The sequence below is a fragment of the Ixodes scapularis genome, unplaced genomic scaffold (assembly GCF_016920785.2).
Source record: "Ixodes scapularis isolate PalLabHiFi unplaced genomic scaffold, ASM1692078v2 PGA_scaffold0__279_contigs__length_252992795, whole genome shotgun sequence".
NCBI classification, from domain to species: Eukaryota; Metazoa; Arthropoda; class Arachnida; order Ixodida; family Ixodidae; genus Ixodes; species Ixodes scapularis.
In genome coordinates this window covers 123,417,388-123,434,257 of record NW_024609835.1, presented here as the reverse complement: position 1 = coordinate 123,434,257, position 16,870 = coordinate 123,417,388, and the positions used below count along the sequence as shown (strand labels likewise).

Sequence of the window (16,870 nt, the reverse complement as noted above, 5' to 3'; positions counted from 1 at the left end):
CACCACGTGGAGATGCGGTCATTTTTTTAGTTACAATTGTCCTTACTATGGTATTGCTGAAAAAGCTTTCCAGTGCATATTTATAATGCAATTAAATGCAAAGGTGCAAGCGAGCTGGACAAGAATGACGAAAAGGACATCATTCTTGTCCGGCTCGCTTGCACCTCTGCATTTAATTGTATTATAATTATAACCTTAAACTGCAAGCTTCACCCTTGTTGATGTTAGGCTGGTGGCAGCTGATAAAACCCGTTTGCTCTACTGGCGTCTAACCCCTGGTTAGCTCAGTTGGTAGAGCGCTCCACCTGTAATGGAGAGGTCCCGGGTTCGATACTTAAACCAGGCAGATTTTTTCGGTCGCTCACCAGTCGCCTAGCTGTGTTTGGAGATTTGTGTTTGTCCTTTGTCCCTCTTGTTCCCCTTCTCCAGGGATTATTTTCGTCTTGCCAGTGCATTCTCCTGATACCATTTTTGATCTTGGTAGTCTAGTTCATGTCACTAAAAGCACAGGTTTAGTTGCTTAGCCTGTGTTTTGAAAATGAACCCAAAGATTCCTCATTGGTGTTAGTACATACACTGATTTTTATGGCAAAATTACCTGCAACTACCTACTATGCTCCTTCATAGCAGGTGCATTTCCATAGATTCTGTACTAATATAGCTAGAACACATGACACATTTTTTTAATCTATGGCCCAAGTTGCCATTATATGGCAGGTGTGACTGTTTCGTATTGTAGCAGTGCATGCAAATTACGAACTAAGGAGTTATAGCTCATTTTACAATCACATGACTTTGTATGAGTGATATTGAGTGCTCTAGTAGTTATCAATGAGCTAAAAGCTTAATTATCTCCTGTCATGTTGGGGCTACTCTAAGATTGGCTCTGATACCGTCAATATGTGAGCCACAAAAATACTAAGTGTAATGTGCTTGGTGCTGTAAGGTGTGTTTTACATGTCAGGTTACATCTCCAAAGGCTGTAAAGGAAAAGAGCAGAAGGGAAAGTAAACCATGCATGTATTTAAACAGTTTCAAATAAACTTGAGCTGTCATTTGTTTTGTTGGCTTTTCCTCTTGTTGTTATTCTCAGGTTTTGTTAGTTATTTTGCTAATGTCGTGTTGTGAGAGGAACCATAAAAAAATGTGCAAGTTTTCGCAAAAAAACTGTAGCCGATACTCCGATTTTTCTATTCCCCTCAACAAACTTCTGTCTCGTGAACAGCTGATCGCACATAGTATGCTATTCCTAAGTGCTGTTGGGAAAGTCAAGCACCCCCTTGCACAAACTAACGGCAAGCATAACCATCATTGGCGATCTTTGGGAGCCGACGAAAGGTTTTAATCACCTTTCACTTTCCAGGACTCTCCGCAGTCGAATATCCGGCCTTCTCGCAAGGCTGCGCGTGTGGCCGCCCTCAAGATCTCGGACACCGTGCGCAAGTATGACCTGGCGGTGGCGTCCGCCGCCGAGGGCGCCGATTCAGACGAGGACTTTGACCTGGCTGCCGAGGTGCGAGCAGAGGGGGGTCCCTTCAACAGAATCCCCCAGGCACCCGGAGCACCGGCCCCTGGTCCCATGGTAGGTGCATCACTGTCTTCTGCGACACCAGGCACCGGTATAAAGACCAGAGATCTGGCAGCCACCTCTTGTTTTTCTAGCAGGAAGTTCTCCCGCTAAATTTTTGGAGAAAAGTTGCTTGACGTCGAGACATACGTGAGGTAATTTGGTTGAAACGCTTTCCGCTTAATTGAGGCTACGTGACTCGGCTGTATTGTAACGTTTTTGTAGGGACCTTTCGTGGCGCTCTACACTTGGAAACCAGCCCGTAAAAGCATTCTGCTTTCAAAAGTACTATAGTCGCTGGCAAGGTGAGAATAGCAGAGGGAGCATCTTCGGTTGTCCAACCTTTGGCGTGGGCTGCCTACCTTCGTCAGCTTTGGCGTCTTATGCACCTCAATCGCGGGCGTGCAGTCAAAGCTTGGCGGAGAGCATGGAGCGCCTGCCAGAGGCTGGGCTTTCGAAAGGCAAGACCCTGCCATTCTCAATTTATTAGCAACTATTTATACTCTCACATGTCTACTATAAGGAGCTTGCAATGACGGGAAATTGGCAGCACAAACATTCCATGACTACGTTGTGAGGCTGCCGCTAACGGTCGTGCTCCGCATCTTTGGTCTCAGCATGGGGTCCGATCGACGCCGTACCATACACCGGCCAGGAGTTTTTCGGCACGCATACTCTCTGCCAAGAATCCTCTGAACCCGGACGTGGTGCTGCCCCTGCTGATGGAGTGCGACTGCGAGCCCCTGTCCGTCGCCCAGAAGGAGGCGCACTCGCGAGCGGCTCGGGCGTACTCGCGGTCTGTCCGCAAGATCACCGAGGCCAAGGTGCGTACGAGGGCGGCGTCCGTTCCCATCTCGCGGATGCTACAAACTACAGGGTAGCATGGTTTTGCGTCTTGCCTGTCACTTTCCACGCATCCATGTTCCCCCACGGACGGTACGAGCCGAAACACTCTATCCGTCCTTTTTGTGCTACTGCAGAAAAAGACCGGATGGGTAAGCTCTACTATCTCTCGATTTGTCGAATAGTCTGAAGTCTGGGACTTCAACTCCGCATTTCCTTCCTAGTTTGGACCACAGCCCTCCAAGAAACCGGCAGGCACGCCAACGATGTGCGAAGGACTGTTTCAGCTCTTATTGTCCGCATTGGTACCTCAGTTACTCGAATAATTTATGCGTCGTGTAAGAACAAGCCTTCCTCAGTTGCTTCCATACAGAGCACAGTCATAGCCAATCGCTGCAATCTACGAAAGGTGGCTGGCGAATGACGAGGCAGGGATAGTGTCATTGGCTAGGCACCTTTCATAGGTGCCTAACGAATGGTGCTGTAAATACAAACGAAGAATGCAATTTTGTTAGAAAGTAATCTGTCCGTTACAATATTAGCAAAGGCGATAGGTTACACCTCTTTAAGTAAATCAGGTAATGATACATTTACTGAAGGTGCTGGAAGGCAGATGACCTTTTTGGTGGGTGGGCATCAATGTAAGCTGATGTTTCACAATAATTAGAGCCCTGCACAGATAACAGTTTGATCATCCGGATCCGATCTGCATCCGCTGACTTTGTATCCGCATCTGCAATGTTCTTAAGGGGAGACACCCCTGGGAGGGTCAAGTTTTGAACCCTTGGCTTAAAATTAATGAAATTTACAGGGTAGGCTTGTGGTCATGCTAGAGGGTGCATAACACAATTTCAGGTCTGTCGGTTAAGTGGGAAGGAAATTAGAGCAGCTTCTATCAGCAACACCCCTACATTGTTTAGTTAATCTATCGTCGGAAAACTATCACAATATTCAAGATTTTTATTCGCTAGATATGTAGCAGAATGCTTAGGGGGTGTGCCTATGGAAAGTTTTTTGTAAAAAGTCATTGATTTCTATCAATTTTCTCTTCTGCAAAATTGGTCAACTTTTTGGTCTTCTGTGTCCCCGACAAAATGTCAACATATTTTATAAAAGACATCTGTAAAGTGACAAACAAACTCCATAGGCGCATTCCTTATTAAATTTCCGTCAGGAAAAGTGAAGAACGAGCCTTCCCTGTATTGCCATTATCAAACGATAGATCGACTAAAATGGAATTTATACCAAAAAGTGGAACGCAGAAAATTGCGTTCAAAGTGCTTCATACCCTACCTTTTCTTTAGCTTCGGTGGACAGAAAATAATTTATAAAAAATTAACTATGCAGTGTAATCTAGTGAAAATTTCTGGGAATACTCTCTGGATGTAGATGGATGTAAATATGTAATTTATAAAAATCAGTGTTTTTTGAAGAATTTCTTTTTCTCTGTATCCGCTTCCGATCTGCATCTGCAGACTTTGTATCCGTATCCGAACTGCATCCGCAAAATTTGGAACCCTCTCCGACTCTCGATCTGCGCATTCATTTTACATAATAAAATCAAGCATTATTAAAACTTAAAAAAAAAAAAAATTATAGTATCATATTAGCGACGACTGATACTCCTGCATTCTTCCCTTTTTCCGGGGGCAGTATTTTTGGCAAGATAAAACCTTCTAAAGCAATATTTAGTGAGACTCAAATCTTTATTGATGTAAATATTGATTTTATTCCCAATTGGCACATTTATTTTAAGAGTGTATTTTGCCCCTTCGATACATTTGATGATACACTTTCGTATTACCACTCACTCATTGCGGATGCGGACATCCGGACTTGCGGATATCCGATCTGCATCCGCAGCCCCTGGCATCCGCATTCGATCCGCAATCTGCCAAATTTGAATCATTTTTATCCGAATCCGTCAGTTTACCGCGGATATCCGTGGATAATCTGCGGACATGCAGGGCTCTACTAATAAGGTAGGCCAACTACAAACTGACGATTGACTCGTGTTGAAACTTACGAGGAGCTAAGGAATACAGTCGCCGACCGATTTTTCTGACTTCGCAGGGACCGAAAAAATGTCCAAATAATAGCGCATTTCGGAAAATCACCAGATGAAAAAGATTGCCTTTATTACGTCTAAGCGAGCTTAAAAAACCCGTAAATAGTGCCTTGCTTCAGGTTACGCATGCACACCTTGTTTCAGGTTGCGCCTCCCCTTGCCTTCGGCAACTTTCTATTAGCTTCAGAATCACTGCATTCTTTTCTGGCGTTATGGTGGAGTACTTTCTGTGCTTCTTAGTGACTCATAGCGGCGGCGGAAGAATGAATGGGGCAATGACGGCCAAGCCAGCATAGTCCGAAAACATGATTCACCGAGACGAGATCGAGATGAGAGGTGCAAGTCCACGACTGCAATGACGAATGAACAAAGTAAAGTGGTAACAACAATGATGATGATAATGACGCGCAGCTAGAGAAAGAAAAGTCGTGCCAAATCTTACCCGAGTAACCTGTCTCCTGCATCAGCGGGCAATGCCACGTGATATCGCGAGTAAACAATCCGCAACTCGATTTTGGAACGGCCGTTATAATCACCTGGATACTACGCGGACTAGCTTCATCTTCGGCTACAGCAAAAAGAAAACACAGCAGTGGTGGCAGAAAATAGCAGACAATCTTTTTTGATCATGGAGAAAGCAACCAAAGAGACTGATATTAATGACTCTGCGATGTTTTCTGAAGTGGCTCCACCAGCTCCTTTTGGGTTGTATATTGAGATCAAAATTACTTACTCCTTTCAGTTAGACATCAAAAAAATTTTTTTATTAATCAGTGCAATCGCTGCAAGTTCAGTCCAGGCACTCTGAACGCATACATTCCACGCATCGTAATTTGCCCCGATTATGTTTTGCAGAAATTGCTTCCACATGGTGTAGCGGGACAGCGCAGAGGGCTTTCTCAATAGTGATATGTAACTTATGTTCGCTTTGACGTGAATATAATCACAAAGTCACAAAGAAAATTTTTTAAACCGCTATTCGCAACTCCAGCGCGCCGCTTGCCCTCTCGCGGACGAACGGAGAACCAGAGGAGCGGGGACGGCAGCGGCGGAGGCGGCGCGGGAACGGTGGCAGGGACTGTCGGCCTTGATGCGTCAAGCCTTTTTAACGAAAAAAAAATGAGCGCGCTAAAATGGGAATTCTTGTGCTCCGCCTTGCAACAGCGTTGCACGAAGAATCGGGATGTCTAATTCCATTAGGGACTTTTCGTATACCACATATACTCTGCGGATTTCTGGTCTTGTGCATGGCCGCCAGCTCAATCTGTGTTCCACGTGACGGCGAAATCTCCCGCTAATAATGTGAAGCTCTAGAGTACGGTCTACGAAGAGTCTATTCTTTGCCATAAGTAGGAGAAAACTCGTCGCGCAAGAGTATGTCGAGCAATACACATCGGAAATGGGTTTACGTTTTAAGGCCGTTACAAGGAACATTATCATTTATTTCAAGCACTTTAGAAAGACGAAATACCCGTACTTGGTTTTAGATAATTACAAAGCAAATAAAGAAATGCTCAAAGCATTGTCATCGCGTCAGTGTTAGCCAGCCGTTCGTAACGAGAGCTTACAACGGGAAGTTCTGGCGAGAGGGGCCGCAACGTTGCAAATAACAAAGTACAAAAAATGTATGGTAGACTAAATTATTTATTTTTGATAGCTAGAGCAATGAATAAAACCCCTAAATACGCCGATTATTTTAATAGGCCGTTTTAGCATGGCGTTGCCGCAGAAATAGGCCGTTTTAGCATGGCGTTACCGCAGGCTACCGTTGGCTACCGCGAGCACAGCAACGTTCCTGGCGCGTGCTAAAAATTAGGGAGTTCTCGTAGGCCGCGTTTCCCCCTCCGCTAAGCCCTCCGCAACGAAGAAGTTGCTACTGCGCCTGCGCGCCGATAGCCTTCAATTTAGAGTTCCGGGTATCGTAGCGGGTTGCGGAGAGCTTTGGGGAATGACGAAAACGGTCTATGAAAACTCTCTATTGTGCTTCAAAGGCGCAGAGTGAGCTTCCTGTTGTAATGTCACACCGCACGGTAGCTTGCGGCAACAACCTTTCTATCAATAACCATTGAGCAGTTTGATCACGTGTTGCAGTACACTAAAACCGAGACGGTGAGCAGCTAGTTGTGAGCCTGTGACATGAACACATCATTACTGTGAACGCGTCTTTCCTGAAGTTTGATGGCCATTGTGCGCGGCTCACTTTTCAGGGCACTAATGGCCAGGCAAAGCGCAAACACGATAACTTCATCCCCCCCCCCCCCCCCCCCCCCCCCCCCCCAAGAACTATTCTTCCACAAATAAACAGTGACGTAGCCGGTGCCGAGAATGCGCTCGCCCACCACACAGCTTCGCAAGTTGATGTTTCGGCAACTTTTAAATATCAGCATGCTCGTTTTCTTAACGCGCATCAACATCTCCATCATCTGTACTATATGATCTTGCCCTAACCGCTTCGCATTTGTGGACAAATAAATCATTTTTAGCGCACTGACCAGCGTCAGCGAGCGGGCGCACGGGAAATCCTGGAGAATCTATCCCCGTCTCTTCCGCCATCTTGGAGCTACCGCCCCGCCACCTATAGGGCGTTGGAGTTGCGAATAGCCAATTTCTTGGGGAGGGATTGTTGACTGATCATATACATAAAATCTTCGAAGTTTTCATTGCCTTACGAGCCTTATCCTCTTATTACAGACCCTCTGGGGAAAAAAATACTTTTGCATCATCTACTGTATTCAAATATTTTGAGCCGTGAATGTGGTAATACGGAATTCCCTCAAACACCAAGGACGAGGATGCAAAGAAGCTCCTGTTTACGCTCGCACTATGATAATAACAGTGGGTATACCTTCCCGGTGAAGGTGCACAGCCTGGGTCTGCAGTCAATTCTTGCGTTAAAACCAGCAAATCACAATAGCCACTCATAAACGACTGCACCTCATTCTTCGTAATTTCGAACAACCACCACTAAAGCCAATGGAGCAAACGAGCTTTGACGGCTGTCGGCGCAGAAAGCAGACGACGAACAGATCACGTGACATATTTACTCAATTTTATCTAATGTCATCCTGCGATTGAGAAGGGTAGCGTGAGTAATTACTGGGGAGTAAACAACTCGCTTCTGGAATGCGAGTTCCGACGTCATCGAGCAAGCGCGAGTAAGTTTTGGAACGTCACGGTACGAAACCTTTACACCGGAGTCGGATCGAGTAAATTTTGGAACACAGACCTAGCGGTAGGACTTAGCAGTACTCGAGTATTAATGCCAAACTAAGCCAATCCATGTGCAGCCAACATAGAATCCAAAAGGGCCGCTTCTCAGTTGTGTTTTCCGCCGATCGCTCGCGACAGTTATGTCCGTAAAATTTAAATTCGGACTAGAGCTGTCTGAAACATTGGTCGTGAATATGCATTATTTCTATCGGGTAGGTCACAGTTCCTTCTTTAGGTTCGAAGTAGCGAACAAATCCGAATTATTGGCGTCCGAAAAATCGGCTGGCGACTGTAGTCTGTTTTTTAGTAGAGCATTAAAATAATCATTTCCGTAGAAATGCATAAACGAGATATTTTTTGATTTTAATAAAAGAAGCGGCAGGGATAGAGTGACTTTCCTAGATTAGCCACTAGCACTATGATGATAGTAAGAGAGTACAAAACGTACGCTGCAACTTTGCAGATCTCCGAACGGCGTATTCCAGCTTGGATCAAACTAGATTTTTACAAAAAGTAATTTGAATAACATTGGGTCTAGCGTAAAATTTCGTTTTGGTTATTCAAGCATAGATTTAGCGTTAGCAATTACGTGATGGGTAGGAGTTTTTCACGACACATTAGAAGTAATGTGAACACGGAGATATTTATTGGTAAGATACATTTGTTCGTGAATCATTTGATATAAGTTACACCATTACACTTACACTAGTGTAATGAGGCTAATCTTTTATTTTCCAACAGGCAATGGGGGCCAAACTCATCTACTGCTGTCCTAAGGAGTCTTACAACATAGCTCAACCACTAATAAGCCAGAACCAAAAGGTGAGAACTTTTTTTTTGTGTTTGTCTCACATGCACATCTTAACATGAACTAAAAGGAACGTTGGATTACTTGATATTAACATTCTGTCATCTAATGTTGTAGATTTGCATCATTCCTTGGATGCCCCGCATCAAGATCATCTGGTGGGCTAGTTGGTTAAACATATTAAAGTGGGGGGTGCAACGATTTCCGGACTTTGGTCAAAGATTTCTGGAGGTTGCCCTCTGTCACTTCTCAAGTAACTGCTCAAGTAAAGAACAGTAAACGGATTTCGCCTGCGTGTTCTAGTTGTTGCTTAAAAAAAAGAGAAATATTGGCATTTCGGGCACCACTCAACTCGCTCCCAGCCTTCAGGGTCACACCTGGTCCCCCTCCTAGTGACGTCATTGGGAGTGCCGTGTAGGTTCCCGTGTGCTCTCTCAGAGGACGCTTCCTCTCCCTCTCTCTCTGCTGACATTAGCGGGTGTTATGTTGCAGCTTAGAGCCGAGCGAGGTCACGTAATCTTCTCGCCGTAGTTCCTTTGGCTGCCAATTGGGGCTGCAGGTGGGGGGAAAAAGCTTGACTTTTGCTTTGCGATTATGCAGCGGAATGGTGACATTTTTAATGAAGGAGGTGTTTTCTCTATCCTCCGGGACACGATAAACAATGTAAAAATTACGAGATGCAAATTCTTTTAACCATAAAATCGTTGCACCGCCCCTTTAAGATATGGGATAATGCAACACGGAGAGTAAACATACACATTAAGAGGAGGTAGTATTTTTGCAACTTGTTTTGGACCCTGTATTGCGAGAGGTAGAACTAAAACAATAAAACTTGATTTTAATCTAGACTTGCATGTCATCACAGCTCCTAAAACAATTGGTGAAATGCACCCCCCCTCCACCTCCCCCCCCTCTCCAAGCTCATGTCTTTAGCTCTCCAATAAGTGAGCAGACAACCCCATGTAAAAAGGGACGGAGGCGCTGCACCCATTGTGCCATTGTGCACTATTTCACTTTTGCTGTGCCATCCCACTCCCAAGCACAAATTTCATGCCAAAACTGGCCAAAGAAGCTTCTTTTTTTTTTTTGTATCGCTAAATTTATTAGTATTTTTTTTTACTGTCTACCGTAGTATACCATGTTGTGGTCGTTTAGATCACCCTGAACCGATGTGGTCGTGTCGAAATCGAGGCAGCTGACTGTCATCGACTTTGTTCAAACTTCTTGAACACGCTAACAAGCGCTAAGTGCCTATTTTCATCTAAGGAGAAATACCATGATTTATATCGCACCAGGTAAATGGACACAGTGTTCTGTCTCAATTCATGGTGCCACAATGAGCCGTCAAGCGCCTGCAGAAGGAAGGAAAACCGCGGGATTTGGTGTTTGTTTAACCATAGCCTCCTATATAAGGGGCTATGGTCTAACTCGTCCGTTTCGAACATGAGGAAAACTAAACTATCTTGTTGTTTAGAAATATGCCTTTCGACGAATATGAGCAACATACAATAAAAGTTGCATGTTTATTTCTGTTTGTGAGCGCAGGCTCCACAGAGAGGCAATACACCCCGCGCCAGTGCCTTCGAAGCACTTGTTTGAGCGGGTTGCTTTGTTCCGTCAGTGCCACAGCTCTGCCACTGACGGCTTGTAGATCTCTGATCTCCGAAAATGAGACTTGCCTAGGAGGCTTTGTCAGAAGTACCGGCATATCAGTTTGCTGTTTATTTTTGACTGAGTGGCACGGAACATGGCTGCGTGCACCCAAAGTTCTGCGTGCATTACATTGCACATATAAACATACCTAACAGCACGCCTGTAGGGGTCGCCGCCCTATTGTTGTATTTGTTGTCATGCCTAACAGATGGCACTGCTGGCGCCATCAGGTTATATAAGCGATATACGAAAAGTAAACATTAGTTTTTCGGTCGTCACCTTCGTCTCATAGTCTATCCCTACCGGGTGCTACAGCACCACGCATGCAGATCCGAACAATGCTGGCATACATTCACCGATCATATGACCCGGTGGTCTCAAACTTATTTGAGTGTGGGGGCTAGACGGGGATTTTAATTTAATTTAAATTAAATTAAATTAAAAAAAAAAAACATTCAGCCTTTCCACTCTCGTGAAGAAGGAAGACCAGCGGAGTTCTACTTGATACACTGCCGCAACGCGCACGCGCCCGTTTCCCGCTTCTTTTTGTCCGGCGCGCCGCTGATCGTGGATACGTCTGGCGACCCAGAGTCGGTCGCACACGGCGCACGTGACACCAGACGGGTAATCTACAAACTCCCTCCGGAACATCGCCGTCGCGCCCGGGAACTGTTCAGCCAGCGTGGAGTGCAGTCATCGCCGGGCCTTGTGCTTGCGCTTGGCCTCCATGGCACGATCGTCGTCCGTGGCGTTGGCCTGCCGGCACCCTTTACATCGCTGGTTCTGTTCTCGGCGACGGCTTTCCAGGCGAGCGATGTGCTTTTGTTTGGCAAGGGAATCTGAAGCACCCTACGCAGTGGAAGTCGAGGTGACAGGGGCTTTGCGGCGGTTATGGACCCATTCGCGCTGCTGCGTACATCGCCGCTCCCTCCGCAGCCAGTCTTTTTTCCCCGAAAGGGCGCTCGGCCGGCCCATCCTAAGTCCAAACCGAAACTGATAAGAGCGTAGGAAGCAACGCGCAAAACAGACGAGGACGAAGAAACACACGTGACGAGCGCTGCGCTCGTTATGTGTGCTTCTTCTTTGTCGTCATCTATTTTTCGCGCTATTTCTTACGATGAATTCCCACCAACGCGCCGCCAACTATTCATTCTTCTATAATAGCTGGAAAGGTTGGCGCCATCTACGAGCGATGGCGGCAGCCATACTGGTTGTGTGCTTGCCGCCGTCGCTTATTGATGGCGGTAGCTGTCCAGAGGCGTTTTTGTCGACAAGTATTTTGTACCGGACACGATCCTCGGGAACCTAGCCCATAACAGGTCCGCTGTAAAAAAAAGATTTTAAAGAGGAGACACCTTGTGTTTTATGTTTTTTTTTGTAAACGTGGCTTTGCCAGTGCCATCTTTAGATTCAATTTCTTTATATGGTTACTTTGGGCCCTAACCTGATGTGATAACAAAACTTAAAATGACACCGCCCCGCCGACAGAAGCTGGCATTTTTAATTGAACAAGAGAGCAAATACACTGTCGTTCCCCTTGCTCAATTCACTGGGGCGTTAACCAGGCACAACCTGCCTCTAAAATAACAATCAGTTAAATTGTCAGGTCTTTCTTTCCTGACGATTTTTATTACAACACCCTGAGCAAATACTCTTCTTTTAATGGTGATTTTTTTTTTTTCTTCTTTAAGGCGAGAATTCCGAGCTTGTAGCTTTATCTTTGGCAATTACTCCTGGTGATAGTTTGCGCAGCTGATATGCATCCTTCAACAAAGAGCTCGCACTTGCAGCCTAGTAGTGGAATTGTTGTAGATTACAAAAAGCTGTGAAGCAAAAAATAAAGTGAAACAAAGGGCAAATGAACACAGATAAGTAAAAACTGTGTGTATATATTAAAAGAACAGAGGTACTTTTCGAGCGAAAATGAAACGTTGAGACGAGATCACTATGGCACATGTCACTTCTAGCGCTTGAGACATGGGAACCGGGACTCATAGCCGCTTTGCCTGCGGGCCGCGTGTTTGAAAGGTTAGACAAACATCTGGTGTAACTTTTTTTTTTGTTTGTGTTTAGGGTCTTTACTTCTGCTGAAACCGCTTCCGTGCTCCGCATTCTCTTCGTAAGCCTAACAATAAAAGTGATAATTGGTTGTCTCATCTGGAATTCTTCTCGTAAATGACATACAAGGCGTATAATACACGCACCGATCATGAAACAGCCAGCCAGCGGGAGGACAAGGTGAAGAGTGAAAATGTTCTGCAGTGCAATGCAAACTTTACACTGTTATGCTGGAACACATTGAAGAAATTGACGTTTCTCCAAGTTATGAGAAGTAATATTTATTTTAGTGCAGTGAAACCCGTTTAGAAGGAACCCGCGTACAGCGAATTATTGTCGTTATCAAACTCGCGGAAGGTTTAAATAAAATTGCATGTAAAAAGTGCTTTTTATAGTGAATAACATATTGGCTATATCAAACTTTTCCCACCCCGGGAAGGCTTCCAAAAACGCTCAAACAATCGTGTACTAGCCTGTCCCTTCCCCCCAAAAAAAAAAGAAGGAAAGAAAGAAAATTCCAAAAGCTCAAGTTGCAAACAAAATTGAGCAAAAAAGAGTGATTCAGAAGGAGAGAAAGCTAAAAAATACTCTAAAAATTACACGTACAGAAAAAATATTTTCAGCCCAAAACGGTTGCTCACGCAGAGAAGCAGTTCAAAAGAGAAGTTAAAAAAACAAACTCCGCACAAAAAAAAAAAAAAAAAAAAATCTTGGCACAAAAAAATAAATAAAAATGTTTTATATGTGTCGTTACAACCAGGGTGTCGAACCGGAACAGAACCGAACCGAAAACCGGAACAGAACCGTTATTTTTAGCCGAACCGGAACTGAACCGAACCGAAATCTTCGCCGCCATCTTGGAACTGAACCGGAAAAAAATATAACGGTAACCGGTTCAAAACGGTTCACGGTATTTTTTTTGTTAGTATTACAAATTTATTATTTGAAAATAAAAAATTGGCACGTGTATTCCTCTACGTATTGATCAAATCGTCATATACAGAATTGCAATGTATAATAAATCCTGGTTTTTTGCGGCGCTTTCTTATTGGCACTATGACTAGCCATGTGTCACATCGTCACGTGACGTCATGATGTTAAGACATGCTGTCAAGTAATGTCACATCACGTGACCCCGTGACGTCACGTGATTCACCGCGTTAAGTCGATTCAAATTGAGAACGTCGCTAGATCTATTAACGTTGTTGATACCGTGACGTCACATGACATCACAACTTCGCACTGAGAGTCACGTGACACCATGATGTACTCGGTTGTCATGATCCCGAGTCGAATGCCCTGGTTCATGACAACCAGTATCGCCAAACATTCGGGTAACGGCTCGTGTTCAACTCAAAAATTATGATGGGCCCGAGTCCCACAAGAGCTAGAAACAGAAACAAACGAAAGCGACAAGCCTCAGACACATGCAGCATGTTCGCGTGGTACCTTTATACGGCTTTGAGTTGTTCGGTGCTCGCGAAGTTTGCACGAGTGTTTACAAGCCTGCAAATGGTACCATCGTGCGAAGGATACTCGTGTTTTGCCATAGCCTTCTTTATTCTACAAACTCTGTCAAATCGCGAAATACTCTGGTTTAAGGCTAGCCGCTGTCGTTTGTTTCTGTTTGTCGCTTTAGTGGGGCTCGGGCCCCATTATAGCCGAACTAAAACTATACCTGAAGATGAGCCCATGCTCTCTGCTTTGCCAGCCCTGCGTAGGACTATGATAAACATTGACGGTGCATATATTAGGATCAGATCACGTGGCTGATAGTTCTAATTGCGAGTTGAGGAGGGAAAGCTGTTTCATTTCTTTCTTTTGACTGCGTCTGCCATTTCGCGGAGGGGCAAACTAAGGGATGCTTTTGCAAGTTATCAACGTCAGGGATTACATCTTAGCGGTATTTATTGAACTTAAGGTAAAAAAAAGATGCTGCACGACCCATTTTACATGTATGCACACCATTGAGGCTCCCAAACGATGATATACGGCAGCCTAATGAAATGTTGCAGCACATGACTGATAAAGAACAGAGTCGTGAAGTAAGGTCCCAAAACAAGTGTACGTAAAACCTAAGATAACATTAGCCTCCCGAGGTAGTATCTCGCGACGTTTCGAGCTGAGGCAAGCTGATGCCCAAAAGTGATTTATATTAGGATTCTAAAAATCTTTGTTTGCCCTGCGCGGAATCTATGTTTAATTAGGAATATCATTTTATGCATTTCTATGCATCTCTTTTTGCAGTAAAGTGTTGTGTAAGGGATTATTTAAAAAAAATTGCGTGTCATCTCCTTATTTCTGCACATTTCATGTATTTGCCTTCAGATATATCATGTGACCACAGTGTTTTTTGCATACCCTGCAACCCAGTATTTTACACTGCAAAACAGCTAACAAAAGCACGTTTCCGAAGGCTCAACAGCTAGTGTATTTTCGAGTATCGTCCTTCCGTGTCGGCCTCAGGCGGTTATGTGAAATTCATAAAGTCCAATTTATCGATGATAATAAAAATATACTTAATTCCTGTCTGAAGATTTGGCAGCATAAATAGAAGATCGTCACCTCAAAGATATATAAGTAAATGAACCTTTAAATTATCTGAAAGATGTTCTGCAAATCTTTTCCGGCGCTTTTATCCTCAATAGACACGTTATAGGTGATTTGGAAAAGCTTTAAATAATGTTTTTTTTATTATTTTGAAGCTAATTTAAATAACTATATGTGTTCCTCACGCGTATATAACTTCTAAAATATATAGAAGTTTATTATTGCGTTTTTTATGTGTTTTTATTATCGCCTTTTTTTACTGGAACGAATGGTGGAACTATGACGATTGCACACTTAAACTCTCAGAAAGTGTCCAATTAAGTAGCTTCCGAATTGAGTAGAGCATGAAATTCCACTTTGTTCTATTTAACAAAAATCATCAATTAGCGAGGGTGATGCTTATTTGCAAATTAAATTGACCGGCATTTTGTCAAGAGCGAACCTCAAGAACCAGGCTATGCCAGTTTATCCAATATAAGAAAATGTTCACATGGGTAAGCACTGTTTTAGGTCAGATTCGATCTCAGTACAAAGGTGCTCATAGGTTAGAGTGAATAATTTCAGCCACTCCTTTTCGCATGATTCGTCGCCCGCATCATGCTGCTGAGAGCAAACAATGCTAGTTAGAAAAACAAGCATTGCGATTGTCGCTTAGTGTTTCTGTAAAATATAGACTGGAAGGACTTGTCCCGTGACTTTCGTGACATCTTGAAAATTATATTGCCTTGAGTTCAGTCGTCTCGTCATCATATATATATTCTGAAACGTATTCCATAAAACACATTTTATGGTGTATATGGCAACGAACTGTCCATTTCATGATTTTATTCACTGTAATGAATTCCTTAGTTCAAGGGCAAAACCACGAATCAACATCTAATACTGCGATACAAAGTTGTACCAATCACGGGTATTTCAGGCAACCTACTTCACTTCGCGAAAACATTTCGGTTCAGGCACAATGTATGTGACCCTGGCAAACGAAGGAATGTTGAGTCGTATATACACGACGTTTTGTATGTTAATGTAGATTTTCCTTTCTTGTTGTGTAGGTATAAATAACAGAATTTTATAATTTTTGTACCTGAAAACAAAACTGGATTGAACAAACGATAAAAAAAGAAGAAATCTATATACTGTAAACGACTTATTTTTCGTGGGCTCAATATTTCGCGATTTAGGTCAAAGCTGAAGTTTCGGAATAATTCGCGGGTTGTAATTTTCTTGACGCGGTGGAATCTCAATATAAATTTCAATCTGTTTACATTTTACCGAAATTTTTCGCGGGACCCATTTTTCGCAGATTGTAGGCGATTCGCGAAATTCTCAAAAGTAAGTCCTCGCAAAAATCAGATCGTTTACAGCAGTTAGTTTCACGGCCTAAATAGTGCATATGACAGAACAAAGCGGGAAATATATTATCAATTTAGCGGTTCAAACCGGTTCGAACCGGTTTGAACCGTTATTTTTTGAGCCCCGAAACTGAACCGGAACTGAACCGAAAGCCGTGAACCCGAACCCGAACCGAACCGATAAAAATATCGGTTCGACACTCGGGGTACAACGCAGAAGCAAAGAGATGAGAAAGAAAGAGAAGCTCTCACCTTACAACGAATGCATCGTGGAAGTTCGTTGTAAATAATTTTTGCTATACACCAACTCATGTTTACAAACAAACCGGAGCGCCCCTAGCGGACGCCACCGGTGCTGCGCATGCGCGATGGGGGTGTGGGCAAGAAACTCGCCGTCGCCCATAAACAAACCATTGAAATGCGATGTTGTCGGCGTCGGTGTGAGTCCCCCTGCCCTTTTTCGCATTTGCATTGTTGATTCTACGTCTTCCTGGCAATGTCCGACGACTTCAGCGGCGTCAGCGAAATTACCGAGGCTCGTTACACCGCAAAACTTCGCGTGAATAATGTGACATGCGGCGATTCATTCCGCGTGGACGCCGCAGAATGTACGCTAAAGCCTGAGTCGCATAATGAGATTTCGCTCGCAATTTTCAGTCCGGACGTCGGTCGGGCTGCAAAAGCGTGAACCGTAGCTGAGATGGTCGACGTCGATGCTGAAAATCTCAAGCAGAATCGGACCAAGTGAATCGGGCATAACA

General features: G+C 44.1%; 1 protein-coding gene across 4 annotated transcripts in view; it reads left to right on the top strand.

Moving 5' to 3' along the window:
* Positions 1-16,870, top strand: part of LOC8035649 — a 72,511-nt gene that overhangs the window by 10,489 nt on the left and 45,152 nt on the right. For all 4 annotated transcript variants that reach the window (XM_029993321.4, XM_029993323.4, XM_029993322.4 and 1 more), the window contains exons 3-5: positions 1,364-1,582; positions 2,185-2,391; positions 8,430-8,510. In XM_029993321.4, coding sequence (XP_029849181.3) covers positions 1,364-1,582; positions 2,185-2,391; positions 8,430-8,510 — 507 coding nt within the window. The remainder of the gene's footprint in view (positions 1-1,363; positions 1,583-2,184; positions 2,392-8,429; positions 8,511-16,870) is intronic.